The sequence below is a fragment of the Synchiropus splendidus genome, chromosome 14, assembly GCF_027744825.2.
Source record: "Synchiropus splendidus isolate RoL2022-P1 chromosome 14, RoL_Sspl_1.0, whole genome shotgun sequence".
NCBI lineage: Eukaryota > Metazoa > Chordata > Actinopteri > Syngnathiformes > Callionymidae > Synchiropus > Synchiropus splendidus.
This window is the reverse complement of record NC_071347.1, coordinates 14,188,604-14,212,336: the sequence shown is the minus strand read 5'-3', so window position 1 is coordinate 14,212,336 and position 23,733 is coordinate 14,188,604. Positions and strand designations below refer to the sequence as shown.

At 44.1% G+C, this 23,733-nt stretch overlaps 2 protein-coding genes across 7 annotated transcripts in view; one reads left to right on the top strand and one right to left on the bottom strand.

The window, feature by feature from the left end:
• The window catches only part of gtf3c6 (general transcription factor IIIC, polypeptide 6, alpha), a 34,535-nt gene that overhangs the window by 1,603 nt on the left and 9,199 nt on the right, over positions 1 to 23,733 (bottom strand). Inside the window, exons 1-3 of one of the 4 annotated variants that reach the window (XM_053886889.1) lie at positions 7,581 to 8,649; positions 7,113 to 7,255; positions 17 to 52 (exon numbers count right to left, since the gene is read on the bottom strand). In XM_053886889.1, coding sequence (XP_053742864.1) covers positions 17 to 40 — 24 coding nt within the window. In that variant the 5' untranslated portion in view covers positions 41 to 52; positions 7,113 to 7,255; positions 7,581 to 8,649. Of the gene's footprint in view, positions 1 to 16; positions 6,522 to 7,112; positions 7,516 to 7,580; positions 8,650 to 23,733 lie in introns of those variants that run through there. The other 3 variants (XM_053886887.1, XM_053886888.1, XM_053886886.1) reach the window with 3 other exon arrangements.
• LOC128771434 (zinc finger homeobox protein 3-like) lies at positions 6,605 to 23,502 on the top strand. 3 transcript variants are annotated; one of them, XR_008416619.1, is made up of 12 exons: positions 6,605 to 7,040; positions 9,210 to 10,890; positions 10,961 to 11,499; positions 11,683 to 11,896; positions 12,528 to 12,629; positions 13,001 to 13,116; positions 13,383 to 13,493; positions 14,922 to 15,066; positions 15,176 to 19,758; positions 19,829 to 20,476; positions 20,550 to 21,012; positions 21,369 to 23,502. XR_008416619.1 is itself a non-coding variant. In XM_053886882.1 (11 exons), the coding sequence occupies exons 2-11, from the start codon at positions 9,246 to 9,248 to the stop codon at positions 20,664 to 20,666; spliced, it is 8,217 nt and encodes a 2,738-aa protein (XP_053742857.1). In that variant the 5' UTR covers positions 6,605 to 7,040; positions 9,210 to 9,245; the 3' UTR covers positions 20,667 to 23,502. The 3 variants fall into 3 exon arrangements, 2 of the variants coding, with proteins under 2 accessions (XP_053742857.1, XP_053742855.1); XM_053886882.1 differs by having other exon boundaries at positions 12,531 to 12,629; positions 20,550 to 23,502; XM_053886880.1 differs by having other exon boundaries at positions 20,550 to 23,502.

Genomic DNA, 23,733 nt, shown 5'->3' with positions numbered 1-23,733 from the left:
AAATAAAAATGCATACTTCCTCTTCCCATTCATCGTCCATGTTAACGCAGATCTGTAAATGAAGAACAGAATAGATATTTGCTTGTGAAGTTCAGATAAACTGTATCACAACACACTGCGTGACATATTTCCGCTTGTACGGTAGCCGAGAGGCTCATTGATCACTTCTTCCCCTGACCAGTAAGGGACGCTGTTGCTCAGTTTTACCTTAAAACACTGGCGCGTTCTTCCCACCCTTTCTTTTTGTCTCGTCTCACGTTTTCCCCACTTTACATTAAAATACATATATTAATAGATCAACCTAGCGTTATAATGGCTTTAACAAATTAAAGATGTTTTCTCGATTTTTAAAAAATACATGAATAAATCATTATTCAAAAAATATATATTTTGTTTCATGGAAATAAACAACAATCTATTTGTGTTTTTATTGCAGAACCAATCCTATTCTAGAGAATTTAAATTAAACTGAAATATGAAATGAGAGTTATGAAAACAGTGAAAATGCCAGATGTACAATGGATCTATTAACATTATAGCCACCTGTCTTTTATTGTGTGTTGCTCTGATAACAGCACCTTTTGTGTGGTGTTCGCTTTACACAGTGATTGGTGCCTATATAAAAGAAGGAAAGAAGGAAACAGAAGGAATAGTCACCAATTATAGACAAGATTACCAGTGGGGCAGTGACTGCTCGCTGGAAACAATGGCCTGCACAAATGGGGCCTTTCAATAGCAGGTGGTCATAATGTTATCAGTTTTGGCACAGAGGATGAATGGTATATGAAATATATGCGTCGTGTAAGGCCCTTTTTCACAAAAACACCAATCACATTCCTATATTATTTAAGTACATGAAAAAGAATCAGTGCTTTTGCGCCATCCGCTCGCGTCTCTCTGAATTAGCATACATGAATAGGTACGTGTGTCTAGCTATCTATAAATATTGACTACCTGTGGGCAAGCTCCGCTAGATTGACATCATTAACAATCTCCAGCAGGAGGTCGCATCTGAGGTGATGAGACGAAATCAGATGAAATGAGACGACACACTTTATTGATCCCCAGGGTGGAAATTCATCTGTCAGAAGTGGAGGCAACAAAAATGAAACCACGCAAACACATCAAACACACAGCAAGTCGAAAAAAAGAAAAGGCCAAACGAAGAGCACAGCTGAATCTTGATCAAAGTGCCAACTGATGAAGAACTGAGACGCACAAAAGGAAATGGTGGGGCTTTTAAGTTGAAACGAAACAGGTTTTGGTAATTACTTTTGTTGCCGTAATTACTATTATTGCTCTTTTTTTTCAAGCTGAAAATGAAAAGGAGATGCGCAGTCATTTTCATTTTTGAAAGTCATTTGTTGCCGTCCATTTCTGAGCTGACACTTTGCATCAAACTATATGGGTTCGACCTTCCATTTGAAGCCTCCTCCTGACTTGCCCTTGGTTTTCAATGAGAACCTCAGGGCTCCATGAGTCAGTCAGTCAAGAAAAAACACTATTGACTATACACTAAACATTTACACTTCAAATTCATATGGAACCCCTTATGTTCCACATTTCAGCTCCGAGGCATCCGCTCATGATAGATTATTGATGAACCCTCAAACCATTTTCACATGATTCATAACAATCTCTAATATGCAGAAGCTCTATTCTGAGTCTCTGGACTATGCAAGAGGTCACTCCCCCAATCAATACAGAAGCAAATGACGACTGGTCAGGGAACAAATCTTGAGTCCATCACCGTTTTAACATGCATCCATAGAGAGAGGGTGATGGTTGGCGAGTAAACACAACCTGCTCAAACAGTGAGCTCAAATCTCTCTTTTCTCTCTCTTCACGACCAGGTGAGAGCAGACCGGCAGTTTCACCCAACTGAGATATCACTGCTCAGAAAGCACTGAAATAAACAGGCAGATCTTAAGTCTCCCTCTTTGCATAACTTGGTTAGTGACCGATCGCTTCATCATTTTGGCATGACACAGCTGGCGTCAACAGAGGAATAACTATATGTAGACAATATGTTCATGGAGCTCAGCTATCCATGTCATTGAAGGTTGAGGATTTAAATCATGATTTAAAAACGACTGCCTGATTCATATACGAAAAATTGAAGTTAAAAAAAGTACCAGGCATATTGTTTTATATAGTTGCAATGGAAATAATTCAAGAAATACAATACATATATTAGTACTAATGGTTGCCATCTAGTTTAAGTCTAACCAACAGCAAATACATGTATAGCTAGTTGTCTATCTGTGCAAAACCATTTTTTAAACTAATTACTTGAACTATCAAAACCCTTGAACATAAATATTTTTCCACTTAAGTTTAGTAATTCCACGTATTTTTAAGTCTTAACATTTAGCCAGACAAGATGCGTTCTCTTCCTGTGACATAAACTGTTTAAATATACCAACCAAGTTTTTTAATTTCAAGCCAAGCGTTGTCATCGTAGTAGTAGTAGTAGTAACATGATCTCATGGCGATCATAGATGTGTTATATGCCTGTTTAATATGTATTACTTCACCAATATCATTCAACGATACCTTCATTTCTACAATGTGATTGTGGTGCATAAAATAACAATTCCAATGATTGAAAATGCAAAACCAAAAAACACTGTGGTCCCGTGGGGAGGCAATGAAATTTTGGCGTTGGAAAGACCCCCCCTTCATCCCACTTAGAGGCACTCCTTTCCTAACAAGCATTCCACTTATTAATAATCTCCATAATTCATTTATTATATTTACCTGTTTTGATGCTGCTGCTGCTTACTCCTGTTCTTCGCATTTTGCATAATTTATTCAAAAGTACTTAATGTTCGATAGTCAATCTTCGGCATTATATTATGTTATTTATGTTTTCATACTTATTTTATATCTGATCATATTATGCAGATTAGAATTATATTAAATTTTTATTTATTCTACAGCTCACTTGAAAGCATCATATTATATTTTTGGCGGTTTATATTTTAGCGCCAAATCATAATAAATAAATTTCAAGGTAAAAACCAGCTCCATTTTATTCACGTAGCATCTGTTTTCCAAGCATCGTCCGAGGTCAAAGATCAGGGAGAGCTGAAGGTCCGCAACCCCGATCTGTTTTTGAATTTATCATCTCGCTCGCCCCTCCATCCTTTAAAAATCATGACAGCGGCAATAAAAACATGATGTGTAATGTGATTCCTTTGGGTTAACTGTCATCCATCACTGTTTTCCAACGCCTATAATTAATTAGTTTCTCTTTTAAATATGCATGTTTGCTGGATTGTGATGGAACCATTTGATTTTAGGGTGAATTCATGTTATCTTTTAAGGGAAGGTTTCAGAATAAACAGGGCAATAAGTGAAAAAAAAATCCAAGGTTGTAGTATTTCAATTTCTGTTTTCGTCCTCTGGACAAAAACACACAAATGTGTAACTTCTTCTTCTTCTTCTTTTTTATTAAAATGTCGTGAAAATAATGACAAAATGGACAGCTTAATTATTAATCGTAAGGAATACTACTACTACTAATGATAATAATAATAACAATAAATAATAATAATAAAAGGGAGCAAGGTTAGTATAAAATGATCTAAGCACCATAAAAACCATCACAAAAAGATAAAATATTGTATTTCATAACGACCAATGAAATGCAAGTTTATGCTGACGTTAAGGTAAATTGAATGTTTAAACAGAAAAAGTAAAATAAATAGCAGAATTTTTTGTAAGAGTTATTCAAATAATGCCTTTCAGTCTACGGTGGACAAAAGAAAATGCAGCAGTTATAGGCGCTAATTTTTCTTTTTTATAAATATGTTTACATCACACTCAAAACATTTTTTTCTGCTGGTCTGACATTTTCCGTCGAACAGACGAATCTGTGGCGTAGCAGAGGCCGAGAGCGTCTGCGGCAAATACCTGTTTAAATGTAAAGCAGGTTGGCGCTGAATGTGCAATAGAGAAAATAATATTAAAAAAAAACATTTTGAATCAGCATTCCAGATTAGAGGGGGTGTCTATGCCCCTGCACCCCCATCTCCATTTCTGGCCTATCATCTATCTCTGGACCATGGTGGGGTTGTCATGTCGACCAGCCCACAAGTTACTATGACAACAGCTCAAGGGGAAGCACTTGCTTGGGAGGTTATTGCCTCCTTGGGGATGCAAGATGGACAGCAGAGACAAAGACAGACGGACTTATGAGCGGCAAATGGGGTGAAGGAAGACAGAGGTCAAGTTAAGAGTTTGAGGCGTGCGCGTGTTTGACTCCAAATAAAGTTACACAGAGATGGACAAGGAGTGCAGAGTGCCCCGGACCAGGCCTTTACTTCGCCTGTACATGATGTATTACAGTTCCTGCTCTGTGCCGCACCCTAGGGCAGAGAGGGGGTCTGCAGAGGGAGGGGCCGACATTAAGGACCTGCAGAGGTGTCAGATGGGCCCCGAGTTCCCCCCCATATTTTGTCATATAAATGTCATAAAGACAAGTTTGGAGTTGAGGAGATTTTGGCTCTCATTCGGCCTGGGGGGGTTACCACATTGGATAATTGACCCATTAGCACTGACAGGGTAAATTGTTGAGAGGGCTAACTACATATTACAGTGGGAACAACAACCGCTGGCAAACACCTGAGGGCATCACGACGTGGTTATGGTACAGCCGGCGCATGTTTGTGGATATATATCCGGGGGAGTGGCTGTGAATTATGAATGATTTACATAAGAGCTTTATTATGGATGAAATATTCAGTATCTGTATTTATCATCGGTCAAACGGCAACTCCTCACATGTTGGGACCGATTTTCCTCATGTTCATAATCAGCGGAATTATTTGGGCTTCCGATTTTTATTCCCTGACACTAAAATGGATTCATTCTTCTCAATATAACCTCGATTTCATCCACGACCGTCACTCACCTAGCATCACCGTCGCTGCAACGTTTAGCAAATACAATTCAAGAAACACAATTTCCTCACACCTTATCCACGAATTAAAATAAATATTGTGCGGCCGCTGCTTTTGGGTTTTTCTCTCGTGCTGGAAAATGCGGTTTTGTCTCAATAAACACTGATGAGGTGTATTTTCATTGTTGTGCCACAACATGACGGTTAAGATGGAGGATTAATGTCAAGATTTTAACCATAAACAGTTGGGTTTTTTTTACACATATAGGTGGCTTTTCAGAAAACACATCACAAATATTGGGATTTAAATTCAGACTCCACACCCACCCACCACCACACACACTCACACACACCTACACACACACATTCTCACCCTCTTATCGATAGTCATAGGGTGTTTTCGACTCAGACAATAACAAATAATGTACAAAGTGAAGACTTTATCTGATATGATTGAAGTGGAATGACTTGAGTGTGTGTGTGTGTCTGAGTGTATGTGTGTGTGTGTGTGTATTGAAGACACCCCTCATCTCAAGATCACGTTTCTTAACGTTCATTAAACTTGAAGAATCTATGTCCTATTCTTTAACTGTTACCACTAATAAAAACAATCACACGTGAATAAAAGCTAAGTCCCAATCATATCATTTTACCCCTAGACTTGAGACGTTGGCCTCGTTCAGAAGCGAGAAAAATAGAAATATCACAACTGTGTTGCTTCGTTTTGTATGCTATTCAACTTAAGCTTTTCATTCGCATTTTAAAAAGCTTAGAAAAGGTCAGGCCAAACGAGAGAACACAAATGATATAAGCGAAAAGTAAAATAAAGCAGTCGCCATTACAAAGAGGATCGACAGATTGCACATCGAGTGTTAAAATCACAATAGTATTATCATAACAATAGAGCCGAGTTGCGAGGATGGACGGCCTTAGAATAATGCAAAAAGTCATCTGTGAGGGGAAACACCAGGACGGACGTCAAATCTACGCCAGCTATATCGGAAACAAGAGCATAAAAAATATCCTCCGTCACTTAAAAGTTCGTTTTCTTTGTCTCCATTTCGCCGTGAATATACGCATTTGATTTCGTTGTATTTATTTGTTATCGATTCAAACATATCTAGCGCCACAATGATGTAATATCCCTCTGCATAAATCGATATGTTTAATAAAGCTGTTCAAATTGGGAGTCGTGGTTGTTCACGGTACAGCACAATCGCAAATTTACAAAGATTAAAACATGTAGAGCTGCATATATAACGTCATATATGTATAAAATATTTCCATTAAAGGGAAAAACGCGATCGGCCTTTTTTTTGTTGAACTCTCCGTGACGCATTGTTCGAGCTTTTGCCGGAACATTGTGACGCTAAATCATGCGCATTTATAACGTAATTCCACTCATTTAATACATATTTAAAGTAAATATAGACAATATGATTTAAAATAAGTAAGTAAACGAATGCATTCGTTATTTATAACGACGCGATTATTTTTAAAAAATAAATCCGAACTGACATGTTCCTTTAATGTTTTATGAAAAAATATAGATTTAGAACATGACGATTCTTTTTACTTTAAGGTTTTTTCCTCTCGCCCTTGTCTTCTCCGCGTCCCCTGCCTCTACCCCTCCTCTCTCTCTCTCTCTCTCCGTCCCCCCCTCCCTCCCTCGCTCTTCCTCTCTCTCGCGGAATCCTATTGATCCAAACGGGCTAATTAGCGGTGTCTGCGCAATTACGCACATGCGCACTGGGCGTAATCTCAGCCATTTTTTGAAGGAAACTAATTAGCAGGAATAAAGAGCCAAGTGTTTTTCCCCCCACAGTGATCAGAACTCATTCTACCTCCGGAGCTCGCACAAACCCCTCCGTCCCCCCATCGCGTGTTTACTACAGCCTCTATGTAGCTTTAATGACACTGTTGTTTGCTAACAACTCGGACCCTGCTGCCGCCGCCGCCGCCGCTGCTGCTGCTGCTCGCTCTCCCTCTTCCCCGCTTTTCCTTCTCCTCTCCCCTGGCTCCGTAAAGAACTCGGATCTGCCCAAAAAGGAATGAGTGGACTCTCTACGCGATTGTTTTGTGGACTACTACACAGCCAGCGTTCGGAGCTTTGGACCAGAGCCGCTGCGGAAATGTAAGTGAGCCGTTTGTTTACGGTGTTAACTGAGGCTGTTCGCTCTGGTTAATCGAGTAAAACCCGAGTCACCTGTTACGGGGCAGTGGTCGCTTTGCTTTTAGCCAGATCGGAGCTCAGTTTGCTGCAGTCCGGTGTAAACAAAGGCTGAAGTAGTCCGGAGTCTTCATCCTGGACAACACACTTGAGAGAAGTCGCTGTGTGTCCGGTGGAGCCTGAAAAAAAAAAAAAAAATCATAGATTCATAGACTGCCTCCAAAATCCATAGCAAAAAAAATCATTTGGAGCAAAGTATCTCCAGACAGCTCTCCACTGTGCTCCTTTCTCCACTACATTGAACCCTCGTCTCCCCTCTCTCTCTTTCAGCTCCCACACCCCAAACTAAACAGGGGTGCAGTATTCATGCATTTAAACAAACTATATGTACAAATAGTAGGTGAATATGTAGATAAATCAACACGTAATCCCACCTAGTTAAAAGGTAATACCACATTTAGACTATGATATTACACTGTAATATCATTGCATACACACACACACCTGAAATGATGGTTTCCCGCACTCGTGATCAATAGAGAGCCAGGAATGCTTGTATAAATAGTTGCATTGCCGATAGAGCCATGTTATTGATTGCACTGTAAATGAAAATCTTTATCAGATTAGAGAGTGTTCTCAGCTGTCGGGCTCAGCCCCTCAATGCCGTCCCATGGAACGCTGGACAGCTGCAGTGGGCAAGGGTCTGTGGCCTGTGACATAAACACAGTACATTAAAGCACTATCAGAGTGTCGATGTGGGCCATATATCTTTGAGCTGCAGAGTGGGGGGAAGAGGGGCTGCGAAAGGACCCACTCAGGGTGCGAAAGGAGAAGGTGGGGGGTTGGTTGGGAGGAAAAAGGTGGAAGGGTACGGTAAGGTTGCGCCGTGATTAAAAAAAAAAAAGGTCAGTAATTAGATGGTGGAGATACATATATCTCTCCTGGTTGTCAGTCACAACAGATTGGAAGTCTTTCCGCATGAATTTGGTGGAATAAATCTAGCCATCTGTAAAAAAAAACGCTTTTTTTAATATCACAGGTCAGCTATGGTTCCTGTCAGTCTGTTTTCAGTGTCGGTTTACTTACAAAACGTACATAACTAAACAAAGTAAAAACAAATCCCAATTTATGGTGTATTACATACACGCACTACTACAATTGTTGAGATGAATTTTGTCGTCATGGCGTTGACAAATAGTCTCACCATGAATAGTATGAGGTTTTTGGTCATTAGGGAAAAACACGAACCCACAGACGGCGAAACGGAGCCTCCCCAGTCACAAGCTGATGCTCCAGACTGTGGTGTCTCTATTGTTTGAGGCCTTGAAACATTGCCACGGTCTGACAATGAGGTTTCTTCTTAAAGTAAGAAAACTTCTAACAACACAACGATTTCAAGGAGTTCTATTATAGGCTGGACCTAGCTTTGAGTTTTATAGTGATGCCTTTTGCCAGGCATCTCCGGTAGCTGGAGACTGGAATCCCTAAAGTAGCATAATCTTGAATGGTAATGCAAAATTTATATCCTTACTTGGCCGCCGAGGTGAAGCTTAATAAGTGTCCCTTGAACTCGGCCCACAGTCTCGTTTCACTGACCTGAGTGCAGCAACTGCATAGCTCAGAGTTAAAGAAAGTGGAATCAACCTGCTTCTTTAAATGCTTTTTTTTTAATTCTCATTTTCCTCTCCTGATACCTCTGTAGCATTTGCATGGCCAAAGATGTGGACCGATACACTGGCTTTGGAAAAGTGTTTTATCCGCCTTTATCTCAAGTGCGGTAATTTAGTGGAAGCCCTTTAGCTCAGAAGCGTTCAGTTCTTTATTTAATCCTATCCCCCGAGGAATATTACAGACCTCCTGCGTAGCCTTTACCCACATTCCTCCACCTAGTTTAGCGCTTATACTATTGATTTTCCCATTAAGGCCTAACGCTAACCCCCGAGTAACCAGCCTTTCTGTTGCACACCCGGAAAGCTGTATTGAACAGATGCTATCCTGGGACAATAATCAATGATCTCTGCTGTTATGCAATATTATTCACATGACTCATGTTTTATTTTCTCCTCCTTCTCTGCCGCTCTTGTCTCTTCCTATCCCTTTTTCTTTTCACTTCTCTGTGACTGAAACATACAGGTGGGGTGATGATGCGTGCCTGCTGTAGTCTCCGGTATGGACAGCGGTGAGGGAGGAGGAGGAGGAGGGGATGGAGGGGGAGGAGAGGAGAGAGATGCTGACCTCAGTCCCCAGGCTTTATCTCTTCCTTTCCTGACCCATGCGGTCGTTTCAGAGCAAGGGTCATCCTCTCATACCTCAGCCGTGGCCCCTGCCAAAGAGCCCCTGACCCTGCCACAGCAGGAGGAGGAGGAGGCAACTGAGGGGTCCCAGGCTCGAGGGGAGACCCACGGAGAGGAGCTGGGCAGCGATCATCAGCAGAAGCAGGAAAACAAAGCGTGTCACAAGCAGGGAAAGAACACAGACTTTGGGGAAGGATATTTGTCAGGGCGAAGAGACGTTGGGGAGGCACACAAAGGTGTGGGGAAAGCGTCGGATCCAGGCCCCCCTCTAAATACTCCGATCAGCGGCATCGGAGTGGAGGAGAAGGAAGGGGAAGAGGCCATCTCAAACCAAAGCCAAACCAAATCCAAATGTTATTTATTACCTCATCAGAGCCAGCAAAGCTCTTCTTCCAGCACTGCAAAGGCCAGTGGCACCCTCAACAGCAAAACAGCCGCCTCTCCAAAGCCCTCCCCTTTTCTTTCCACCTCTCCAAAGCACTTCAATTGTCCATCCTTTTCTTCAGTCATGCTGAGCGAAGGAGAGGCAAAATACATTATAGGGGATCAGGGGTGGATTTCTGGGTCTCCTAAGAGCTTTAAATCCCAGCAGCCGACGCTGGCTCTTCCACTGGCAGAGACAGAGCCTTCCTGTACACCTGCTGAGGATGATGGGACAGCAGGGGTTCTTCACTCTTCCATTTCCAACGGAGATGGTGCCAAAGCTCCAGAACCAAATGAAGGCCAACTTGACACGGACATGGATGATGACAGAGACAAAGAGGGGGACTCTAAAGAGGCCGTCCTGAAGACCTTCAACCAAGAACTCTCACCCAATTCACTGACCAGTCAAATGACGATAATGCACTCGCGCAACTCCTGCAAGACGCTGAAATGTCCCAAGTGCAACTGGCACTACAAGTCCCAGCATACACTTCAACTCCACATGAAAGAAAAACACCCAGAGAATGGAGGTCAGTGTGTGTGTGGGGTCCCTGGGGGGAAGTGCGTGTGTGGCAGTGCAACACGTGGTGTGTGTGGGTATTGCAGTTCAGGAAAACCCCATCCTCGCTTGGCCCGTGGGGAAACATACGCCTGTGGCTACAAGCCTTACCGCTGTGAGGTCTGTGACTATGCTACCTCGTCTAAAGGCAACCTCAGCATCCACATGCAGTCGGACAAACACCTAAACAACGTTCAAAACGGGGGCCACTCCAACAGCCAGATGCACACTGCTCATTTGTCAAACAACAGCAGTTCATCAAACGGTCACGCCCTAGATGAGACGCCGTACAAGCTCCCACTGTCTTCATCCACGCCGGCGTCCCTGCCTGTCAAGCCCACACCACCAGTGCAGTCGCACTCCCATGGAAAGAGGTGGCGATGTGATGTTTGCGACTACGAGACCAGCATCGCTCGCAACCTGCGCATACACACCACCAGCGAAAAACACACACACAACATGCTACGCTTGCAGAGAGGATACTATCTGTCCCACTGTAGAAGCCTTGCTCCCCAGCTCAAGCATCTTCAGAACCCTGGTAAGAAACGGCCGCTTTCACTGCTTAATATTTAAAGGTGGCCAAGCCACTCAGGGTGTTTCTGTTTCAGGTGCGGAGCTCTCGCTGAACATGCGACTCACCGGTCAGACCGTCACAGAGCAGCCAATCACACTTGGATCTACCCTGACACCGTCCCCCTCCCCTTCACCCTCTCCTCCTCCGGCGCCATCTTTATCCCCGAGTGAAGAGCTCTCCCATGCAGTGTTCCAGTGCTTAGTCTGTTCCTGTTTCTCAACCGACAGCTTGGAGTCAATAGAGCAGCATCTCAACACACCACGCTCTCTGCCACAGTCGGACTGGTGCTCCCTTGTCGCTGGCGGATGCCATTGCAGGCTGTGTGGCTATACCACCCCACTGAGAGCTAATTTCTCCCTGCACTGTCAGACCGATAGACATCGGACCCGATACCAGCTCGCTGCTCATCTTCAGGAGGGAGGCGATAGGGGTCAGGAGGGCTCTGCCATGATTGCCAAAGGAAATCCGGTTCAGCTGAGGTGCAACTTGTGCGACTATATAACCAGCAGTTTTGAGAAGATGAGAGGACATTCCCACAGTTCTCACCACGAGGCCAGTGTCAGAGTGTACAGAGTGAGTATGAAGACACCTTTATGAACCGTCTCTCAGTCTGCCCTCACTCTCTTATTGAAATAGTTTTATAATATAATATAATATTGGGTCTTGCCATAAGACATTGACTTTTACACAGAAAGTATTGAAGCATTTATTTACAAATATGATGATGATTTTAATAGTTCTCCTCCTCTTCTGAAGTTTCTGCAGCAGTACGATGGCGAAGTGGATGGCGGTTCGTGGTTATTCCACTGCCTGTTGTGTAACCACTCATCCTCTTCGAAGCTTCAAGTGCTGAAGCACAGTCAAACCCCAACACACCAGCAGAGAGAGGCGCTTCTCCAGCTACAGCCGATGGACGGAGAGGAGCTGGCTGCCATTTTTACCATCAGGAGAAGTCAAGATGGTGTCACAGGTGAGAAACTGAAGGCAGCGTGGTGGGTGTGTATATCATGCTGCGCGTGTTCGCTGTCACGGTGAGCAGCGCGGGGATTGAGATGAAAAGAGTGAGAAAATGAGTAATGGCTGTGGCTGCGGTATTGATCAAGTAAATTGATTAGTCAATACACATTCTTGTTATATCCCCAATCACCCTTGACAACAGCTAACTAGCACCTGCTAATCAATGGCTCAATACAAATCCTCAGGACAAGAAGAAGAAGGAGGCGGGGGGGGGGGTAGTCCCCCTCACCCCCAGCGCTCACTCTTCCGGCGAGCGCAGTTTTATGTCGTGTAAGGTGTGTGAACTGTCACTTCTGGTGGCTGAACATTAGCCTGACACCCGTCCAAATGAAGTCCATCGCGCAATTTGTCTCGCGGTGGATTAAGACTTATCGAGGTGAACTGATGAGTTGTAAGTCCATATTACCTCCACTCCACCTCTGAGGGGAAACTAATGGGGAATCAATACTTAATCAATACACTATGGATAAAAGCAAGAGGGAAGAAGTGCACTCCAAAGGAGCTTCTGAGAATAAAAGAAACGTGTTTTCACACGTTTTATGATTCTCTGCGCATGAATAATAACACATTTTTCTGTGTCCCAGAAGAGCTCAGTGAAGATATGGAAGTGCCGTGTAAGACAACAACAGGTCTTCTTGACCAAACCAAAGACAAACTGGGAGCACGGCAGGTCTCTCCAGAGTCAGGTAAGATCAGAGTTTACCTGGAGTTTAGATGGGATGGAAAGGCGTGAAGCACAACTAGATATGAAAAGCCGACATTCGCACTACCTTCAGAGGTAGGAAATATTACAATAAAAGGTGTAACTCAGTAAATGAGACAGGAATTTACCTGTCACTAACTGAAGGCGGTGATCTGACGTTTCGGAGAGTGAGACTGACACATTGAGAAATGCTTTCTCCTGAGAAAATGAAGACAGAATATTCAAATTCATTTCCCCAAAGACGGACTGACGGCATTGTACCAGTCTTTTTGTCTAACCAGGTTATCTGAGTGTAGCCTACAGAAGGTCAATCCATAATTAAGAAATGAAAGATTCAGCGTTGTTCTCTTCCAGACGATTCTATTGTGAAGGAGAAGAAGTGCTTGATGAAGCGTCCATTACATGATGATGGCGAGAGCGAAAACTTAACCAAACGGCCCAGAACACACCAGCAAAATGAGAACCAGCAGGTAAGCAAAGTAAAGTGTCAAGTACTTTTTAGCTTGCACGCTTCCCGTACCTCATATTCAGCTTCATAATATCCAATATAGCTGAGCTGTTTTTTTTTTGCCCATTGCTAATCCCAAATCGTTCCTTATTAAATCGCCCTCTTCTGTGTAATACTTCACTTGTGTGATAAATGAGCCGACTTAAATAAGCGCACAAATAAGACCTTATTTTTTGAGCAAGCGCTTCGCTCACGCCCTGCTTTTTTTTTGCTTTCCAATTCCTCCAGACTGTCCAGTGCCCTTTGTGCCAAGCGAAGGTCCAATACCCACAGCTACGGCAGCACCTCACACATATCCACAGCGTCGCGCAGGATTGTGTTGACAAACTCATCAGCGCAGTAAGTGTATGCAAGTGTGTATTTGTTATATATGTGTATTTCTGAAAGCCCAAGAAAATGAGAAGGCAACGAGATGGGGGGAAGGTGGAGTGAAATGTAGGGAGACAATTCCATTAAGAAGGCACCAGAGAGAAAGGCAGCGCTTTTTTAATGCATGTTTAAGTAGCTACTCGCTATCATCTTTGATGCAGCCGTGCATTCTCTGTGCATGTGTGTCTTTTAGAGTGGTTTGACCGAATGAGTGAGGGAAAAGCCAGTCTTTCTATAATGCATGTTTAAGTAGCCCTCTATTACCAGAAGTGCAGTCAAGCTAAAAAGGGGCCCCCATGCTTTTTACTGTGTCTCTCCAACTAACAAAGACTGGTCATCTATCCACATCACCATCCTCCATCTCCCTGGCCCGTATGCTAAGTGGCCTTTGTCTCTTGCTCTCTTTGCCTCCACTTCACTGACTGCTTTTCACCCTTTCTCCCCTCTGCCTTCCCTCCCTCCCCCTCCAGCTACACTTATATATTCCTATTCTGCAATCTCTCCTCCCTTCCTGTCTCTTAATTTCTGGTGTTGCCCCCTCCGTCTCTCTCTCGCTCTCTGAGACAGCCTTTTTGTCACTGCCCATTGCGTCTTCCCTCCCTGTCCCTGCTCTCACTTTTTCATATTCTACACCCCGTTCCCCCCTCAGACCATCATCATCCTCCCTCCTTCCCCCCTGCACCTCCCTCACTCTCTCTGATAGTAATTGAGGTTCATTAATTCAGACTGAGGTGATGATGGCCATTATGTACCTTGCTTTCCAATTACGCTTTCTAGATTAAGCCTGACCTTCAGTTTTCTCTGCAGTCTGTGTGTGTGTGTGTGTTTAGAGTTGGTTGTTCTGTCTTTCATGTGGAGCCGTTAAGCAAAAAAAAAAAAAACTCTTGTCATTTAAATCTCATCTTTGGCCGTCCATCCTTTCCTTAGGGTAGCTAGCTGTTCATGTAGATAGAGTACTTGCTCTCAGTGCTCGGAGCTGTGGAGACGGAGGTTTTCTATATGAAGAATGGTTCTGAATAAATTCATTATTCAGCCCACTAAAGTTTTATTAAACCCCTGGGGCTTATAGGAGGGTGTCGTTGAAGCTGAAGGGCAAACCAACCTATCTCAGCCGTGTTCTCTTATTACCAAGTTGAGGCGGCTTGCTTCATATGTCGGCATGCATGCAGGGGCAGGGGCTCAGCCGTACACTCATTTAACGTTTTAATGTTTTATGACATTAGGGAAGGCAAGAACACACATTGTGATAATTGCTTTCTATTATCCAACGCAATCACCATGTTTTATTCATAACAATTGTAAATCCACTTTCTATGATTACCAAAAACTGCTGAGTTGGGTGAAATTCACCTTCGCGCGCGGAAGCCGGACATTGAGCTGAATGCGTTCCTTTCGTAGGTAAAGCCACCGGCAGAGAAGCAGCAGCATCAGCTAGATACCGAGCAGCAGACTGATGCGTGTGAGGATGACGCTCAGAAAAGTGAAAGTGTAAAGACTGACAAAGAAAATGCCCCCAATAACAGTCTGACATCACACACAAAAGGTGGGTATTTTCAAATGAATTTCTAAATGAATTTACTAGTTTGAGCAATGTTTAAGCTCTGATCTCTTCGGGATCTTTTCGTTGTGAAAATATCGGATTCTCATTTTAGGAGAGAAAACGGAGGGTGATGTAGTCGCATCCAAAGATGTCACAGCTCTGCTCACCCCTCCTCTGGAAGAAAATACTGGTCACCCTTCAAATGAAAGACTGGCTCCTCAATCCCCAACTCAGACCCCCCCTTCCTCACCCCCAACTTCTCCTCCAAGTGATCCTCCTCCCCATTCTGATCGCCATGGTTACCGGTTTCGTTGCAGCAGGTGCAGCCTTGCGTTTCCCACTCAGGAGAAGCTCCAGCTGCATTGGCAGTACCATGCCATGAGGGCGGCGACAGAATGTCCTCTCTGTTCTAGACAATGTCGCAGTCAGGAGGCCCTACAGAGACACATCCAAAACACCCATTCACAGACGGATGCGCAAAGTCAGAGCGTGCCCTTACCGTCTGAAAACGGTCAAGAGAACAATAAGACCACAGTTCCACGTGACCTCAGCTCATCACCTGAAGTGGGTCAAGACGCAGGAGTAGGAGATGATGAAGGAATGGAAGAAGAAGTAGTTGGTTCAGAAAGGAATGAGGAACAAGAAGAAATCAAAGAAAGGGGCTCAACTGGCGGAAATGAGATTGCGGTGGAGAGTTTAACTGAGACAGAAAAGGGGCTACAGGAGGACTCAATAACTGAACTGGGCATCAGTTCTGTGGCAAAAAAGAGTGCGAATCCAACCATGGATCGCTATCTTGATCCGTCTAGGCCCTACAAGTGCACCATATGTTCTGAGTCATTTACTCAGAAAACAATTCTTCTTGTTCACTACAACTCTGTATCCCATCTTCACAGAGCCAGAAGAGCTTTGCAAGAGTCAAGCACAGGTGTTTCTGCACCTGAGGCCCCTCGGGGCCCAGACCCCAGACCATACCGCTGCAAATTGTGTGGCGTGGGCTATAGTCAAAGCTCCACATTGGACATCCATCTACGCTCAGTTCTTCACCAAACCAGAGCACGTGCCTCCCAGAATCCTGCCCCTCAGACTCCACTTTCTGGTGCAGGTTCCACTAATGCTTCCACTACGGCTCAGAAAGCTACCAGTAGCGAGGAGGGATACAAGAATTTGACTGTAACCCAGAGGCAAGATGCAGCAACGCCATCGACCTCTTCACTTGCTGGCTTTACCAACAGCGGCGAGAATCTGCATGATAAAGCAAAAGTGGCGGAACTGATCGCTTCTAGAAACCAGCTAATGCTGCTACAACAGCAACATTTAGCCCAGGCCCAGGCCCAAGCTCAACTACAACACACTGCCTTGCTACAGTCTCAAATATTGCAGCATCTTCCGATCGGCACTGAAAATCTTCTGCAGCATTTAAATTTAGCACCGGACAACTTGCTCGCTCTGCAGCAGCAGCTTCTTCTACCCTTTTACTTGTCTGGAGAGATGAAACCCAATTCAGATTCTGCTATTAAGAGCCCAGATCTTAGCAAGTTGGAGCTCACTAAAGCTACTCCACCAGAAGATGTCAAGGCAAAAGCAAAAAGCCAACTACATGAGGTGGATGAAAAACAAATGGCAGATCAAGTGGAAAGTGCCAACAATGTACCTTCCACAAAGCCGACAGAGGCGAAATCCAATTCGTCTCTAGAGGATGACAAAGATACATTCGATAACAATAAGATTCTAACTGAGAACAAAGATTCTACTTCAGGTAATGTTCATGGGATCCAATGCCCTCCTCCTAGAGTGCCATTCGCTGCAGTGAATGGAGAGTCTCTTCGAGCTTTGTTGCAGAGTTATGGCTATGAGTTAGCGCTGCAGTATATACAAAACAGGCACAGACACCAGCAGCAAAAATCGAGCCAAGAGAAAAACGAGCCCTCCGTTACTCACAACATGGAGAATAACTCTGAGGAGGAAAAAGAAAAGTTGAAAGGACTACTGATCGAACAAGCCGAGCTGTTTGACAAGGACAGTGAACAGAGAAACTGTCAACAAGACAAAGAGAGCCAAACACAAAAACAGCAGAGTGAACAGGATGAACTGACACACAAAAAGAAAGAGTGTTGTGCTAATGGTGAGAAGTGCAAGGAGTGTGGCAAGTTTTTTTCTGATGCTATGATTTTGAAAAGCCATCAGGAATACTTTCACAGGGTCTTGTTTCCATCTGCAGCGCTGGAGAGATTCTCTAAAGAATACAGGCTGCAGTATGACCAGATGTACCCCCTTGCAAATTCTACTAATGAAAATGCCACTGCTAGTAGCCAGCCCTCATGCGCAACTACACCGTCAGAATCAGAACCTACGGTGGAAGATACTAAATCTCAAGTGAAAACAAACACACAGATTCCTTCATCCTCAGCTTCGGACTCAGCCTCTCCAATCGACAAGTCATCTGCTCAAACTCCTCCCTCTTCACCTGAACCTCAACCATCTCCAAAACAGGACGCTGACAGCATGGGTCCTGGTACGTCGGCGACTTGTCAGAACACATCACCAGCGAAGGCCTTGCCCCTTCCTCTTCCCAAAATACCCATGATCCCTCTGCCTATGCCCCAGCTACCAATTCCACCACTCCCGTTGGCAAAGCTTCCCCTAACAAACTTGCCCTTTCCTATGGAGCTGCCCCTTATTCCACCAGTCGTGATGCAGTCGATGGCTCTCCAGCCTCAACCCTGGCTGGATTCTAGTGTGAACCCAGAACTGGCAAAACTATTCCAGTCCCAACTTAACCCAGCTCTTTTGGGCCAACAGACACAGATGAGTCAAGCTATGCTTCATCAACAGCCCCAGCTCAGCCCTGCGTTGCTAGGTCAGTCCCCCCAGCTAAATCCTGCATTATTGAGTCAACCATCCCAACCCAGTCTGATCCCGTCTGGACAACAACCCCAAGTAAGCCCTTCAATACCCGAACAGCAGGGTAAAAGGACCCGTACAAGGATATCTGAAGAACAGTTGGCTGTTCTTCGAAAACATTTTGACATCAACAGCCTCCCAAGTGACGATGAAATTAACAAAATGGCTGTTGAATCTGGTTTGCCACATAAAGTCATCAAGCATTGGTTTCGAAATACTTTATTCAAAGAGCGGCAGCGGGACAAAGACTCCCCTTACAATTTTAACAATCCGCCCACAACGGAACTTGAGGAGGGCAGGGATGAAGCAGCGCAAAGCCGCAATCTATCTGTTTCCCCATCTTCTCTTTCGCCAGCTCTTCCGACCAACACGTTACAACAAGCCCAGGTGACAGAATTCCAAAGAGGAGACCATCATAGAGGCAGAAGGTCCTCTCGCACACGCTTTACAGAGAAGCAGCTGGAGACTTTACAGGGGGTGTTTGAGGCAACCCCCTACCCCAGAGAAGAAGAATATGACAGGTTGTCTGTTCTTCTGTCTCTTCCCAACAGGGTGATTGTTGTATGGTTCCAAAATGCCAGGCAGAGAGCCCGCAAAAGCCAGGATAGAGGGGCTGATGACGACTTGGAGGGAAGAAAACAGTTTGACTACACTCAAAGTAAAAAAAATGGGTGCTACAAAAATGAAGACGGAAATGTTGATAACAGCTGCGGGGATGACGGACACAATGACTCAAACAATGAGAATTCAATGGATCTAACATATGAGTATTACACACATGCAGAGTCTCCTGCTCCTGATTCTTCTCAGTGTGCAGAAGGTCTAGCGCCCAGAGATGAACACGTGCCTGTTAAAAAGAAGCGAGAAAGTAAAACAAGCTCACCAATGGACAAAACTTCTACTGAAACTAAAAATGGAATTCCTGCAGTGGAAGAGAAGGAGCAAAAGGACTTACCAACAGTGTCTCTCCCGCAACCTGTGGCCCAAGTATTAGCAGAAAATACCGCCAACAAAATTGAGTCTCACTCTTCCAAATACACACCAAACACTGTTCCAAAGGCCAAGTCAGTATCAAATGCCAGCCTGGGGCTCATGCATAGTCCTCCAGCTGACCCTGTGGTGGAAAAGCCAGCAGATATATCACCCAGCCTTCCTACTGCAGTTGAGTCTGAAACAAACCATAGTTGGCAGTCTGGACTTCCCTCTGAGAGTCAACTACAAAAGCAACATAAACCTGCAAACCAGACTCAATTTCAATGTGGCCTCTGCCCGATGACCCTTACATCGATTCAACATTGGCAGGAGCATCAGACCAGACATCTGTTGGCTGCGCAGTCCCAAGTTCAACTACTCCATTCTGGCTTTACCGATCGAACTATGCCTTATATGATGCTTCACCCAAACCACACTCTTATGGCCAGCCAAATGCTTTCCGGTGCTATGTCCCAGATGAACCCCAATGCTACGCATCCCTTTATTTCACAACTAAACAGTATGCAATTGAAAAATTCACTTCCTGATCACTCGAGCAACAACCTCACTAGCCTTTCTCAAGGATCCATGACCCCTATGAAGCAATGTTCAAAGGTGATGTCAGAGATGAGCTTTGATAGTCAGAGGTGTGCCAAAGAGGCTGAGGAAGAGCATCGAAGAGATAAACGCCAGAGAACGACGATCACACCGGAACAGCTGGAGGTGTTGTATCAGCGTTACAGCTTGGACTCTAACCCTACGAGAGGAGTCCTCGAGGGCATTGCACGAGATGTGGGCCTTACAAGACGTGTTGTTCAGGTATGTTGCTGTTGTTCATTATCATTTAAAGAATGAATGAACAACTCTTCTTCGTCTTCTTTCTATCCAGGTCTGGTTTCAAAACACAAGAGCCAGGGAGAGAAAAGGACAGTTCCGGTCGATGGGACCAGGCTCCAGTTTCAGTCTGGGTTTAAACCATCTCCGCTGTCCGTTCTGCAGGGCTCTCTTTAAAGTAAAGAGTGCTCTCGACGCCCATATGAGGTCGCGACATTGGGCAGATGCTGAACGAGCAGGCTATAACTTGTCAATGGCTAACGGCTTACATGGTCAGATTTCAATGGCAATGTCCTCAACAATGGAGAGACCCAGTCCATCGATCTCCTGCAACCCAAACCCAAGCTACATGAGCAACGAGTTATCAGTGAAGCCCCCTTTTTCCTCGCCTACCGATCAGAACAACCCGCAGGAGGACGATGACTATGAGGAGGAGGATGAAGAGGATTTCCAGTCTGAGGAGGGTACCAGTATGGGTGACCAAGGGTGTCTCAGCCCAGAAGGTGCTGGAGGCCCCAGTCCAGACTGGGGTGACACACAAGCTCTGCAGCAACACCACCAGCAGCAGCAGCGCCAGAGGACACAGATGAGCCACTTCCAGGTCCTGCAGCTGAGAGACTTCTACAGGAGCCACCGCACGCCCAACCGGCACGAGTGCGAGTCTCTCGGACAGAAGCTGGGCCTACCTCACCGTGTCGTGCAGGTAAAGCCATATCACATCTGTTGCCGGTAACGCATGAAGATTTAATATTAACACATCCATATTTGATTTTCAGGTGTGGTTCCAGAATGCCAGGGCCAAGGAAAAGAGGGCCAGGAGCATGAGCTCGGATACTGCAGATCGAGAACAGGCTGAGCTGACTGCAGTGGCAGGGGAGAGGGACAGAGCTTAGAAGGACAGACTGGATTCACTTTGCTTTTCTATACATCTCCAAAACTGGTTTTGCACCTCCTGTCAGCTTCTAGGCCGAGTGTCACACTTTGCTGCCAAACATGTAACCAGAACACCCCAAAGATAACAAGCCGTAGTGGCCCAAAGAGAACCTGTTTTAAGTCATGGACTCTCTTAAACTACAAACTTTGTTCTTTTCATATTGTTGCCAAACGTTGTCTGGTCTGTCCTTTCTTGTTGCAAAGAACTCCTCTCCCCTCTTCGTCAGATAACCTTCTTCAACCAAAAGCCACCTTGATGAACAAAAAAACCAACCAGATCACAAGAGGCCAAAGAGCATTCTCCAAGTATGTGACCTCACTGCCCAGCTAGACCTGCAGTCTACCTCTCAGTCTGCACGACTGACATTGGGCCCTCCACCAGACAGTGCTAGATGACTAGCTGTGTAGCATGTAGTTCCGGTCTCTTCGTGGCCGGGAAAAAAATTGTCAAAGAGATTTTAGTGTAAATAGAGAACTCCAAAAGATAAACTTGAAGAAAAAAAACAAACAAACAAACAAGCAAACAGGGGGAAAAGAAACAGAATATCCTCGAACTAGATTGAGGTATCTGCATAGAGCTTTTGTAAAGACTGACTCAGATTCCAAAGCTCGTAACCAAAATTTTACATGTCTGTGAATTTTTGTTCCATTTTTGCTTTTAGTAACAAACTGCAGAGCTGACGTCTGTACGGTGAACGGCGTGATCTGCAGCTGGCGTCAGTAAGCTGAAAACCAATAAACTGATCGAGCGCCAGACTGCAGCTTCACCCACCACAAGCCAATGATAAGTCTTCTGTCGTACATGTACACATTCTATGTCCTCTTAGTTGATAATAGCCCAAATAGCACAGAACATAAAGGTGGGTTTGTCCTGAAAAGGATGAACTATTTTTATAGCACTCCACCACCATTATACTGTATATGAAAATTTTAACCAAACTCAAATTTACGTTGTGTGTGTTTAGTAATAGTTTTCCTAATATAAAATCCTATGAATTGAGATGAACTGTCTTGCTTCGATATAATAGTGTCATGATTATGAAAAGATTATGACAGCTTTGATATGTTCAGGCAAGGACGTACTGCCTTTCTGTCCTACTTAAATATACCAATGGCTTACCAATGTTGTGTAATAAATATAAAGCTTTCTGTGCTCAGGTCAACAGCGGAACATGGCTCCACTTCAAACCCGATCCTAGCAGCCTCTGTTTTTAAAACGGAGCGACATGGTTTACCTTGACACGTATTCCACGACACCTGTATTTCAAAGATCTGAGCTTTTCACCACCGAGTAATAGATTGTTACTTATTGAAACTGAAGTGTTAAATTGTGTGAGGGGTAAATGTACAGTATTTAGCTTTTGTATGGTTGACTCAAGACTTCATTGGATGTTTAAACAGCTCCACTTCCCTCCTTCAGAAATGGAGCTACTGCTTGGAGCAGGAAAAAAAAAAACTATGTTATTGATGTTATTTTTGTACTCTTTAATTTATTCCCCCCTTCCCATCTTTGTTCTTACTCCCCTTCTCCCTGTGTTCATTTGCAACCGGTCCTTATTCTAACTGTAATAATAATAATATAACAATAATAGCTAAACAATAATTAATGCTTTAAGACAAATATCCAAAGACGTGAAAATACTTTAACCATGTGACCTACAAAAATAAGCGCTACTGTTTACTTGACGATGTATTGCTGTTTTTAAAGAAGGAAAGAGTCCCTGTATCTAAGCTACTGTTTCTGCCTCTCAATAGCACACTGGAGACTGTAACCAAAACCCCAAACTAGAGCCATGGCAGTTTGTAACATAGCGGTTGAAGAGTTTTACTTCTCTTGAGAAATGTTGACGTTTATTTTTTATCCGTTTTGTTAAACCATAGTGTTGAACTCCAGCCCTTAAGGATGTCCAGTTTGCTGCTAATGTACTGTAGTTTCTAACAATACTGTAGAAAAATGCATGCTCTGATCGCTTTACCACTAGGCTTTAATGACTACAAACTGTAATGATACCTGTGATGCTGTTGATTCTACTGTTATTCTGTCAAAACAAATGGGCATGTGGGGCTTAATTCCTCTGGATTATTTTTAATTGCCCATAAATTGCTGAAATTCCGAGACGATAAAGAAGCAGTATTTTTTTGTTGTTGTTCTCGTGTTTCCCCGAGTGATCAGATACAGCTTAGCCCTTTAGAATGAGTTAAGCCCCACGTCTCCTCCTGGTATGCTTTCCGTGCTGCATTGTCTCTAGTCCCTCGGACCAGCGTGAATATCTTTGCTGATCTCTGACTTAGATATTACAGCCAACTTTCCAAAGGATGTGAACCGTTTTATTTATTTATTTTTTTTCTGTTCTTCAATTCAACCAATGTTTACGACAATACCAATGAACTTTTCGTCTGTGCAGAAATGTGCATTCCAAAAACCACAAAGGCAGTTTTGTATACCAATTGCTTTAACGTTCATTTCTCTTGTATTCTCTTTGTGACTGTAAGATGTACATACTGGAGGGGGGTGGGGGGGTCCTCTATGGTGAAAGGACGCCGCTATCCTTATTGTAGGTAAAACTATTTTCTTTTTTCTGGATATGTTGTTGCCATAGTGATGACCAAAAAGATACCTGTGATGTGCACCTGTCCTTATGTCCTGCTCCAGTGGTTTAATGTGTCTCTATACTCCTCCTCTTCCCCCTTTCTTCCCCGATGGTGTGTTTTTCTTCCTTACCCCTCCCGTACTCCACTGAGCTAAATAAAGTCTGCTTTGGTGCACGCGCCCGCCTCATCTCTTTGGTCTCCCAGAATCCATTTTGTGAACGTTGTGGTATGCATTCCTGCTTCTTATTTCAGGTAGCGCGTTCGGCGAGGGGGTGGGGTGGCGTCTGGCGTCAAGGTTTTTTTAATGTGCCTGTGTATGCGACGCGGTGCGGTGTAGAAGCTGATTGGTGAACGGAGCCGTGACCTCTAGGGTCACTTCATTAATTACATCTGTGACATTCAGCCAGATGAGTTTCCTTTGTGACTAAATGATAT